This window comes from Sceloporus occidentalis, unplaced genomic scaffold (assembly GCF_023333645.1).
Source record: "Sceloporus occidentalis isolate IW3139 unplaced genomic scaffold, rSceOcc1.0.p SCAF_104, whole genome shotgun sequence".
Classification (NCBI taxonomy): Eukaryota; Metazoa; Chordata; class Lepidosauria; order Squamata; family Phrynosomatidae; genus Sceloporus; species Sceloporus occidentalis.
In genome coordinates, this window is record NW_028317084.1 from 2,828,980 (window position 1) to 2,841,515 (window position 12,536).

The 12,536-nt window shown below is 41.3% G+C and overlaps 1 protein-coding gene across 5 annotated transcripts in view; it reads left to right on the forward strand.

Moving 5' to 3' along the window:
- The first annotated feature begins 3,490 nt into the window (after positions 1–3,490).
- Positions 3,491–12,536, forward strand: part of ZNHIT6 (zinc finger HIT-type containing 6) — an 84,770-nt gene continuing 75,724 nt past the window's right edge. For 3 of the 5 annotated variants that reach the window (XM_089497590.1, XM_089497589.1, XM_089497587.1), the window contains exons 1-4: positions 3,492–3,593; positions 9,644–9,709; positions 9,803–9,909; positions 10,926–11,011. In XM_089497590.1, coding sequence (XP_089353716.1) covers positions 3,514–3,593; positions 9,644–9,709; positions 9,803–9,909; positions 10,926–11,011 — 339 coding nt within the window. In that variant the 5' untranslated portion in view covers positions 3,492–3,513. Of the gene's footprint in view, positions 3,594–5,883; positions 6,057–9,643; positions 9,710–9,802; positions 9,910–10,925; positions 11,012–12,536 lie in introns of all 5 variants that reach the window. The other 2 variants (XM_089497591.1, XM_089497588.1) reach the window with 2 other exon arrangements.

A 12,536-nucleotide genomic window follows, 5' to 3' on the forward strand; every position in this document is an offset into this window, starting at 1 on the left:
ATATGTGGATGAAGTAATATGCTTGGATGTTATTTGCTTTAGATATTTCTAATTCTTAATTTGTACTAGATTGCATTATGGTAGTTCAGCCTGCTTCATCCCCTTCAACCTGTTTTGGTTCCTCCTGGAGGGCACTATATTGGAAATGCTATGGTAGATTTTTAAGGGGGTGGCCTTGCAACATCTGAGATTCACTTGAAATTATATTTTCCTCCAAGTAACTACACACAGCAGACAGTGTGGCTCTCAAAAGATGCTTCACATTGAAATATAACCACGTTAAAATATACAGCATTAAAATAATGACCAGTGCCTGTGTATGGCGAAGGCTTCCCAGACCATACTTTAGATGTTGTACTATTGGTACCTGTCATATATTCTGGTTTTCTCATGGCTTCATCTGTTATTCCTTTCAGCCCTTTACAGTAGTGCTTCTCAGGTTATCTGATGCTGGCTCACATAAAATCTCTGCTCTACAGCTTTGCATTCTGCGAAACATAAAACTGCACTGAAGTGATGTGGGTTACACAAACAGTATAGTTTAACCCCTAAAGCATGCCCAACTATGTTACTTTTTATTCTAAAAAAAAATTATTTCCAAGCATTCAGTGAAACCAACTCTTGATTCTTTGGATATCGAGAAAACCATTGGCATGAATACAAGAATTACTAGCCTAGATAGGATTGCTTCAATGGAAAATCAGTCTGTTCTCGGAGAAGATATAAACAACTGAAGGAAGGGTAGTAATTCTGTTGTTTTATTATACAGCAAAAACAGAAGCTTGTGGTATTTAGAGTCAAGTTCAGCTTCATATTATTATTGTTTCCATGTGTTACATTTCACACATTGTATATATGCACATATGAGAAGGGGGTTTGCAAATATTTTGGCACAAAAAAATTACGTTCTGTGACCATGGGTAAATCTACACTGTAGAAATAATGCAGTTTGACACCACTTTATATGCCATGGCTCCATGCTACAGAATCCTAGGAGTTGTAGATTTGTGAGGCACCCTTATGCTTTGGCAGAGAAGGCTAAAGACCTTGTAAAACTACAAATCTCAAGATTCCATAGGATGGAGCTACAATACTTTAAAAGTTATGTCAAACTGTATTAGTTCTACTGTGCAGATGCACCCCATGGCTGGCTTATCAATGGTTCATTGAGTTCAAGCGCTTCATACCCAGGAAGGGACGGCTTTCTTTCATTTCTTCCCATTGGTTCCTGAGTCTCCGCATGCACCTGTTATATTTAAGGATTTAATGTGTTCCTACAACCCTACAGGCCACAGCTATGATTCCACTTTTATTGCTGCAATTCCAACCTGTGGGATCCTGGGATTTACAGTTCAGGGAGGGGAATTTGAAATTCTCTGCCAGAGAGCTGAGCTTCCACAGACTACACATCCCAGGATTCTGCTGGGTGCAGGCATGGCAATTAAAGTGGAAGCATAGCACTGTAATTGACAGCCAGTGTGACTCAGTGGTTTGAGAGCTGATCTATGACTCTAGAGACCAGGGTTCAGTTGGCTCAGCCATAGAGACCCACTGGGTGACTCTCTCAGCCCCAGAAACCCCAGATTGTTGTTGTGTCCCTCCAAGTCATTTTTTCACTTATGGCGACTCTAAGGCAAACCTATCAAGGGGTTTTCTTGGCAAGCTTCTTCAGAATGGGTTTGCCATTGCCATCCTGAGGCTGAGGGAGTGTGACTTGTCCACGGTCATTGAGTGGATGATAGGGTCAGCATAAGCCAGAAGTGACTTAAAGACACACAACAACAAGGGGAAGCCGTGTTGGTATGAACTACAAAAACACCCAAAATTCACAAAATAGTGACACTGTACCTTTATTTGGCCAACCAAAAATGCACAAAACCAAAAAAGCACAAAACGCATGATGCATCAAGTGTTTTGTGCATTTTTGGTTGGCCAAATAAAGGTACATGTATCACTGTTTGACGAAGAACAGGACTTTGGTGTTCTGTGCCTTCAAGTCCTCTCTGACTAAAGTAGACCCAAGAGGTGAATTTTATCCTGGGTTTTCTTGGCAAGTTTCTTCACGTTGACTTTGCCTTTGCCATCCTCTGAGGCTGAGAGAGTGTGACTTGCCCAGGGTCAACCAGTGAGGCTTCATACAGAGAGTGGATTCAAATCCTGGTCTTCTAAAGTCATGTGTTCAAAATCCACTGCAGAAACAATCTGGTTTGAGACAGGGCATTCTGTAAAGTGTAGTTTATTGTGACACTATCACTATGGTGTTTATCACACTATGCTCTTAAAGAGGTACTATTCCAGTGTGACTCCTCTAGCTGCCTCCTGTTGCATGCTGGGATTGGCAGTTTTAAGGAGGGGTATTTAGAATTCTCAGACAGAGAAGTTCAGCTCCTTAAAACTGCCAATCCCAGCATGCAACAGGAGGCTGCTAGAGGAGTCACACTGGAATAGTAGCTCTTTAAGAGCATAGTGTGATAAACATCTCTGTCTTATTTTTGGGGTATGGCTTATATTGTGCAAACACTTCGAAATCCTGCTATGGCTTATTTTATGGGTATAATGTCTTATTTTTGGGAAAACAGGGTATTATTATTATTATTACACTTGTCCCTCCATATTTGCTAGGGTTAGGGGCACAAGACCCCTATGAATATGTAAAAACAACAAATAGCAAAAACACTGTGTGTTTTTTTTACCTGAGAGGACACCTCTCTAGGAATTTCTAGGTCCTCCAGTGCAAGACTCTGGCCAATGTCTGACAGACACTGGCCATAGCTAGAGTTGCCATAATTGTCCACTATTACCAGGGACAAAATGTGGAACAAATTCTAGACCAAACTGTAGGACAACTGCAGGACAAAACTCAGCCCAAAATGTAGGACATTTAAGAAAAAATGGAGGACCTTAAATGTCCTACATTTTGTCCCTGGTAATAGTGGACAGTTATGGCAACCCTACATGGAACTGCCCTGGAGGAGCTACAAAGGCCTGGTAGAGTATTCTCTCTAGGAATCTCTAGGTCTTTCAGTGCAGCTTTTAAAGTTGACCATAGAGATGCACTGGAGGACCTAGATATTCCTAGAGAGAACATATTAATCAAATCCATGAATAATCAAAGCTGCAAACATGGAGGGATGAGTGTGTTGTTGTTGTTGTTGTTGTTGTTGTTGTTGTTGTTGTTATTATTAATGCAATGTGTTTTGGACCATGGTTTGGGTAGGCCTCAAGCAGTGATTCCCAAACTCTGGTCCTACATGTGTTTTGGACTTCAGCTCCCAGAAGCCACAGCCATTTGGGCCAGTATTCTGGGATTCTGGGAGCTGAAGTCCAAAATACCTAGAAGACTAGAGTTTGGGCACCATTGGTAAGTAAGGGAAGAAGGCACTGCCTTTTGTTACTCTGCGGGAGGACTTTTCCCCCGGCTGCCGCCAGGGGGCGGTGTCTGGATTCCACAGGCCATGATCATTCAGAGCCTCTCTAGGCATCCGCGAGGAGCAGACAAGGCGGAGGCCCATCATGGCGGAGGAGGAGGAGGCGGCCCAGAGCAGCATCAGCAGTGTCCCTGAGGGCGCCAGAAGGAAGATGGCGACACAGAGGTAGGAGCCTTTGGGTTCCCCCTGCCTCTTCCTGCCGGCCCTTCCTTAGCTCTCTGCCCCAAAGGGATCCAGTTTCCAGCCTTCTTCAGCTGCCTGCCAGCCCTGAGGGTTGTTGGTAGGGGTCCCCACTGGGCACCACGTGCAGCAGAAAGGTTGGGGCCCGAGTGTGGGGCTGTGGGGCTGTCTGCCTGCCTTCCAGTCGTCTCCCACTTGTGGCCACACTGCCATGGGGTCTGAATGGCACCTTTCTTCGGAGGTGGGTTGCCATGGCCAGCCTCTGAGGCTGAGAGAGTGTGACTCCACCAGGGGCACCCAGCACGTTTATATCACATTTGTTGTGTGCTCTCAAGTCATTTTTCACTTATGGCGACCCTAAAGTGGCCCCATCAGAGGGATTTCTTGGCAGGTTTCTTCAGAGGAGGTTTGCCATTGCTTTCTTCTGAGGCTGAGAGAGTGTGACTGGCCCAAAGTCGACCAGTGGGTTTCATGGCCAAGCTGGGATTCGAACTCTGATCTCCTGAGTCGTAGTCCAATGCTCAAACCATTGTACCACATGTTATGTTATATTTGCTGTGTGCCTTCAAGTCATTTTTAGGAGACCTAAAGTGGCCCTCCCCTCTCAGAGGGATTTCTTGGCAGGTTTGTCCAGAGGGGGTTTGCCTTGGCTTTCCCCTGAGGCTGAGAGAGTGTGACTTGCCCAGGGTCACCCAGTGGGGACAGTCAAACCCTGCCCTGACTTTCATATGCCTAGGACTTTTGCATTGCCTTCGGCCATTAGCCTACATTCAGTGTTAACAGGTGTCATCAATGCAAAGGAGGAGGAGGAGGACAAGGCGCCACAAAATGTAGGACATTCGAGAAAAATGTATGGTGTTACCAAACAAAAGCTCGCAAACACTAATATAAACAGGAATTCATTTCATAAGCTTTATTTACATATATATAAATATATGACATATACTGTCACAAATTGTTGTTGTGTGCCTTTCTTTCCAGCTCATGGCAACCCTAAGGCAAACCTATAATGGTATTTTAATGGCAGGTTTCTTCAGAGGTGTGTTGCCATGGCCATCCTCTGAGGCTGAGAGAGTGTGACTTGACCAAGGACACCCAGTGGGTTTCATGACCGAGCAGTGAATCAAACCTTGGTCTCCAAAGGCATAATCCAATATTCAAACCACTATGCCACATTCTGTATTGTATTATATTTGTTGTGTGCCTCCAAGTAGGCAACCCTATCATAGGGTTTTCTTGGCAAGTTTCCGTAGAGAGGGTTTGCCATTGCCATCCTCTGAGGCTAAGACAGTGTGACTTGAACCAAGGTACCCAGTGGGTTTTTATGCTCGAGCGGGGAATTGAACCCTGATCTCCAGAGTCATAGTCCAACGTTCAAGCCACTGCGCCACACAGTCTCTTGCATTTTATTATGTCCTTAACCATATTTTTCTGATGAATTTATTTTTATTAAGATGTCTTGTTGGCTTGCAATATATAGAACTCTGAGCAAGACAAATGCTTAAAATTATACAGTACAGTACTTTACTAGTGACAAACCCGTGACTGAATTAAATTGTTCCTTTCATTTGTCCACTGTGCTAAAACACCTTTCAACATTTGCATTGTGTCCTCAAGCAGCCCAATGCCTAACAAATTTGCTGTCCTTTTCCCCTCCGAGAAACAAATGCACCCAAAGCTCTGGGTGCAAATCCTGTTTGTTGCTCCTAGGAGAAAGAACTCTAGAAGGATCCATCCTGTTCCCCTTTTTGCAATGAGGACAGGCTGCCAAGTAGATTAATTTCTTGAAGGAACAGCAAATATCATATACATTGTATATTGTATTTTACTGTTATTCTTGTTTGTTGTAACCTGCCTCAATCCGTAGGGAGAGGCGGGCTATAAATAAAATGTATTATTATTTGTAGTAGTAATATCATGCATGGTCAGTTCCACTGAACTAAGCCCTAACATTATTGAAGAATTAACCCAAACAAGTTTCAGGCTATGGGCTGCAAAGAGGAACAGCTGTTCATACTAACAACAAGAAGTGAATATTGATGTAAAGCTTAGTTCAGTGATTCTCAAACTTTCTACCCTGTGACCCCCTTTACATCTACATCCAGATGTCACACACCCCCAGTTGACAGTATATGAATAACAATATTTTCTTTAGTGTGTATATTTTCACTCACATATTCATGTATCTTCACATTTTAACATCTTATAAGAAAATAGCTCTCCTCCTTCAGGCAGAGGCTCAAAGTGCCCTCCTTGTCTGTCTCTTCCCCTACAGGACAGAATAGGTTTCGGAAGGAAAAGAGGAGGCAAAGGGGGAGATCAGGGCCTCCAAATCTTCATCCCCCTTACGGGTCCTGAGTCACAGTTTGAGAACAATTTTGACTCACCATCTTGGACCCCCAAATTGCTTTACTTGTGACCACTGACATGCCTTTGCCACCAACTAAGGTACGGATGAAGATAGAAGTACTTTTCACCACAAGCAAAATATGACTTAGTATTTTATGCAAGACTCAAGAAGCACACAGTTTGAGGAGGAAGACGTGTGTAGCTGCAGGCCTGCTAAATAACTGACACCGAATCACCCCCTGTATCTTAACCATGATGATGGTTGGATTCACTGAACATAATGGGGTTACCCCTGTATTCACATACAAAAGCTTTGCATTCTACACATTCATGCATATCGGGGAGTCATTATCAGTCTTTAGAACAGTGCCTGTCAGACCATCTGACATGGAGGACCCATTGAACCATGGAAGGGCACCATATTTGTCCCCACTAGGTAAGGCAGTTTCTTTCTTGGAAGCTTGCCAAAAACCAACTGCCTATGGCTTGGGGACCAGCACCAATCCTGGGATCACTATGTTGAGTAACATTGGGCCCAAACAGACAGGCCAAAATAAAGCTGCTTCGGGCCACTTTGGAGGTATGCTGTTTAAATGACACATGTGTCCTAAGAGGCCGGAGGCCACACCAATGCCATGCTCCAGTCCTAAGGACTGGAGCACAGCTTTGGCGCAGCTTCTGGCCTCTTAAGATGCGTGTGTCATTTAAACAGCATACCTCCAAAGTGACACGAAGCAACTTTGTTTTGGGCTGTCTGTTTGGGCCTAAGATGTTTTGGTTTACAGCTCCCAGCACTCCTTGCAAAGATAGCCAATAGTGCAAAAAGTTAGGAATTGCAATCCAGCAACTTTTGGAGGGCAGCATGACTCCCTTACCTGATGTGAATAATATTAGTAGGCACTCGGCAGTGGAAAATACAGAAGAGGCTTCCTGGTGTATTACGTTACACTCTGTTGAACCCCCATTGGTTCTGCTGTAATATGAAAGAGGTACACAGCACTAAGTGTCACTTAGAGTAGTCCTTTTGAAATCAGTGTGATTGATCCTATTGAGTTCACTAGGTGTTTTTTTAAGGGTAACTGAGGTCCAAAACACACTGCAGAAATAATCAATTTTAAGACTGCTTTAACTGCCCTGGCACAGTTGTAGGGAATCCTGGGAATTGTAGTGTATTGTGGCACCAGTGCTCTCTAACAGAGATGGCTAAATGTCTCCCAAATCTACACTTCTCAGAATTCCCTACCATTGAACCAGGGTAGTTAAAGCAGTCTCAAACTGGATTATTTCAGCCATATGTTTTGGACCTAAGTTTTGGATCCAGTCCATTGTGATTTGAATGATTCAGAGTCAGTAAAGAGGTATAGCTAAAACACTGTAGAGTCCTCCCTCCCCAATCGTTAACTATAGGAAACAATTTCAGAATTGTATCTATATAAAACAGTTTTGAAATGCTGTATGTATTCATAATTAAAAAATAATAAAACTTTTATTTATATCATGCTTCTTTGTACAAGCAGTCGGAGTGGCTTACATAAAATTCCAACAATACCTTGAATATAACCCACATTTCCCTCTCCCCCATAAAATAACAATTAACAAGTAATAGTTAAAATAATCTCTAAACAGATCACAATTAAAATCTCACAAATTTATATTAACAAACAACATCAATCCAATCTGGGTGAAGGCCAAATGGGGTATAAAGTAAAACTCCATTTTATGGCTGGGGTTTTCTCAAGTGTAAGTTTAGAAATGTTAGTTGAAAAATCAACCCAGAAAACCTTAATTTTTGGTTAAGAAAGGAACCAGTCCCTTCTCTGAATATAGTGTCGAAAGGCAACACTTAGTCCATCCTGGGATAACCTAAAAGAAGCACTGGCCCCTCACCCCCTTAGCCAAGATGCTGCTTCTGATCTTTTTGAATTCCTGGGCAGGAAAATGGTGGTGGCAGAAGCTGTTTGGTTCTTCCCCTCAAAGGAGTGCTGAGAAGAATCAGGCTGAGAGGGATCTGAGTAAGCTATTTGTGTATATTTGTGAGCCTTTCTGGGTTACAATCAAGCAAAGTTACCATATTAAAGCTAACAGCTATTGACACTACTAACGTGGTCACCATTTTCTTTGCTTTGCCTTTTCATTCTTTTTTACATGGATGCGTTTTCTTAGCTCCTGGTTTCCTCCCCCACACATTGCACAGCCACTATTTGTGTGGTTCCTTCCTCATCCATCCATCCATCCATCCTTTAAGATGAGCACAAACAGTTTATGCCTCTCAAAATTGTGTAAGTTCTTTGGCATTGTTTTTCTTTGCTATGCCCTTTACATTCTTTATATTTATTTGTTTACATAGTATTTATAACAGCCCTAAAGGCTCTCAGAGCAGCTTACAGATAGTTATTCAGACAGTTCCCTGCCCTCAGGCTTACAGTCTTACTATCTTTTTTACATGCCCCTTAGTTTTACCCCCAACTTTTCCATGGGTTTTATCCAAATCCATAATTTTGGCCCCGAAACCTGCTCATGACTTATGCATGAGGTTGATTGTCAAGTATATACAGTATGTGATAAAATGGTAAGTCCTACTTCTTCCCTTCAAGGTATTAACTGTACACCATCTTGTTATTTTGCAAGTATTGTGAATAGAAAACAGGTGTGAATTGTTCTCCTTTCTCTGTCAAAACAGTATGTGATGTTTTTGTGTGTTTGCTTTCAGTTATTCTTCCCTGAGGTCCACTGCAGGAATATGGCATAACATAGACAACAGTTGTTAAATTTCTTTCTCTATGTAATTAACTTTTCTTTAAGTAAGGCAACTTTTGAAGGCATGGATGTCTGTCCAAAAATAGTTGCAGGGGAAAAAAGTGCCTGAGTTAATGGTACTCTGTTGTTCCTTGCCTGATCTGTAAATGGTTTCCCAGAATTTACTACATTAAATTTCAGCCTGGGTCAATTTGACCTGGACCTCAAACCACACTTCTACAAATGCTAAAACAAAAGCATTATGACATTTGGAGCTTCTGAGAAGATAAAATGCTCAGCCATTAAACTCAAAATGGAGATGACGTCATGTAAGTAAGGCTGTCATGCTCCGATTAGTATGTATATGGCAGATTGGTACTTCATGCAAACAAGCATCTCATGTTCTTGAAGGGTTCATTTGAGAGCACAAATATACATACACTGATACGGCATATTTTTTAATAAGTAACTCTTATATAAAGTGTGTGGACTCTGCTATTAAGATGGTATGCCATCAGTGACTAGCAGGCAAGAAGACAACATGCCCATGGATAGAAAAGGACAGTGTAGTTGTAACAGCTGGGGAATATTTGTGTACATTCCAGATAGTGACAGCTTGTTAGCAGGTTGTTGGCATCCTGTTTGAAACCTTCAGGTTGCTCAGAATAAATGTATCTCAGCTACTTTTTCTGGAAGCATATTGATGCCCCTTACTAATTTATAAAGAATGAGTTCATGGGAGATACCGAGAGCATGTAACTGGCTATGAGGTCATAAATACCATTTAAAAGCACTAGAGAAAGTTCTGGATAATTTTTCTTAACAAATATAGCTTCTGTTTTTACTGTGTTCCAACTTGAGGGTATCTTTTTGGAAATTAGGCTTTTCTTAAGAACACAACCATGTTCCTGAAGTATAAGCATGTTTTGTTTTTGCTGTTTTCTTTTAAGATGTGAAATATGTAACACAGAAGAAGCAAAATATCGGTGTCCACGTTGTATGAAATGCTCATGCAGGTAAATATAGAGGTTTTTGCTGCTGTATTCTTTTGGGGTGCTGAGAACAAATTGTCAGTATTTTTATTTTTTGCTTTCTCTCTGTACTTTCAGTTTGGCTTGTGTGAAAAAGCATAAAACCACACTCAACTGTAATGGTGTCAGAGAAAAGACAACTTTTGTTTCCGTGAATGAGTTCAGTGACTTAAATCTTCTAAGTGGTAAGAGTGCTTCTGAAAATCTCAAACTACAGTATTCTGAAAACTGAACTATCGAGTAAATGATTTCGGGAGGTGGCACAGGCAGTGATCCTCCTCTTACATGGGGTTTGTAGGAGATTGTGACTCAAATGGTCAGTATCCAAGGGAGTTTCCATGAGAGAAGATTGTATTAGGTAGAGATTTGGTTTGTTAATGATATAGTTATAAAAGAAGTGGTAACTACAGGTATTTGTGGGATGGAAGGTAAAGTATGATACACGATTCGTAAGTCATGTTAAGTTGTACTGAATACATACTATCCTCCCATCCCTTACACAGGGGATCTGTTCCGGACCCCCCCCCCCCCCCCCACATAAGGGAAAAAACACAGATGCTCAAGCCCCATTCAAATGAATGGGGCTCATGCCCGTGGCAGTGTGTGGGATGCACGCCACAGGAGTGCACACCATTGTTTTCTTCCGGCGCGTGCCTCCCTTCTTTCCGACGCGGCTTCCAGCATATGCTGGAAGCCATGTAAAACATGCCCACAAATAATGCGGGTGCACTGTATTTTCTTATTTGTTTAACATTACTGCATTTGGTCCTTCCTTATGCCAACACTGACTGTTTGAACCTAAGAGATAACAGACATTATTCAAAGAATAGCTTTACACACAATTTGGAGGAAGGAGATCCAGTGAGAATCCTAGGAGTAGCATATCCTTAGAGTTGGGATCATCAGAGCTTGTGAAGTGTGAGCACCATAGGAGGATTTTTTCAAATGCTAAGATGGTTCATATCAAAACTAGTTCAATGAAAAGCCACCCAAACTATTAAAAACAGTAATAAACAGGCAAAGCAAATTTGCAAGACTTAGTCTGCTTCACCCACTGTGAATATACTATGTATGCAAAATATCACACTAATGCCATCCATGAAATTCATATGTTAAAAATGGGACGGCCAGTTTCAAACTTCTTTTAAACCCATATTCAAATTGTTTTAAATCCAAATTGCACTTTCCTTATTAATTTCAGATTATAGGTTTCTGGAAGATGTGGCAAGAACGGCTGATAGTGCTGGTCGAGATGATATTTCTCATAAACCAAAAAGCAATAAATTTGTAAGTATGCACAGTCTTCTTGATCATACTACTAGTTGTGTTTACTACATTTCTTAAACTAGAAGGAAGCTGATTTAGAATCTTCCTCACCCTAGAAGGAAACTGATTTAAAAGTTTAGCCCAGAGGTCCTTATATCACTACAATTGCATTTTAATTGTTGTGGCTGTACTGTATGGAATCCTGAAGTTTGTAGCCTGATGAGGTTCTAGAGGAACTCTCTGTCTGAGAATTCTAAATGCCCATCCCTATATTCCCATCTCAGATTACCATGGGATGCTGCCATGGCAGTTACAGAGGAATATACTGTAGCATTATAGTTGTGAAGGGGCCCATTAAACTTTGAACTGAAAAATACACTCAATTAGACCCAGAATCTATTGTTGTTATTAGCTGCTATCAAGTTGGCTTTGACTTATGGTGACTCTATGAATGAGAAGCTTCAGAGTCACCCTGTTATCAACAGCCTTGCTCAGGCTTTGCAGACTCAGGCTTGGGTTCCTTGACTGAGTATATCTGTCTGTAATTTGGTCTTACTCTTTTCCTATTGTTGTCTGCCTTACTGAGCGTTATCTGTACACATTACACAGATACATACACCATAGTTTACGACACTCTTGAAAGCAAACATTAATTTGAAAACCTACAGATAGGAGAAAGATGCTTTTCAACCATTTTTAACATGTGAAATATGTGTGGAAGTATTTGTATGCCCCCTTTTAATCACTTCTCTGTTCTTAACCACCCTCTCATAAGCAACTCTTCTTAAATAATAGCAACAGCAGTGATAAGCCCTGTGTCAGTGCTGTAATGAGAACATGCTGTTAGTCTACTATATTTGGTCTAAAAGTATTCAGTATAACCAATGCTCTTTTAATACAACTTTGTGATTGCAGTAAGTACATATATTATTGTAAATAAATGTACAGTGGATTATGAGAGTGTGTCTGAGTACTGAGTGAGAAGCTGATCTTACTACAATGCTTTTTAATGGTATTTAATATAAAATTCTTGTTCAACCATATCACTCCCCACAATAGAGATGGGAAACTGTTGGGAATTTTGTAAATTCTTTGACATTGTTTTGCTTTGCTTCATCCTTTAGATCCTTTGCTATATGCCCCTAAATTTTATCCTCGACCTATGCACGGGTCAAAGCAAAATCCATAATTTTGGCCCCATACTTGCCTTCAACTTACACATGATGTCCACTTACAGTCTATTACATAAGGTGTTGCTGTATTTCAAAGTTGGTATACTATATGAGACTTGTAGGGATATTCAGAAATATTCTGTCCTGCCTCTTTGCCAAGTCTGCTCCCCAGTAGAATGCCTACAGCTGCAAGCTAACCCTTCTAACAACATGCTTTGAAGTATTTGTCCCTCCATGCTCCTCCCCCCAAAAGAGCTTGAATCATGCCCATACATTATGATATTATTTATGCCTTAAGATTTTGGAGCCATTGGTGAAATGTCTTTGTCAGGCAACATCTATACATATATTCTGATTACATTCTCCCCTCCCTT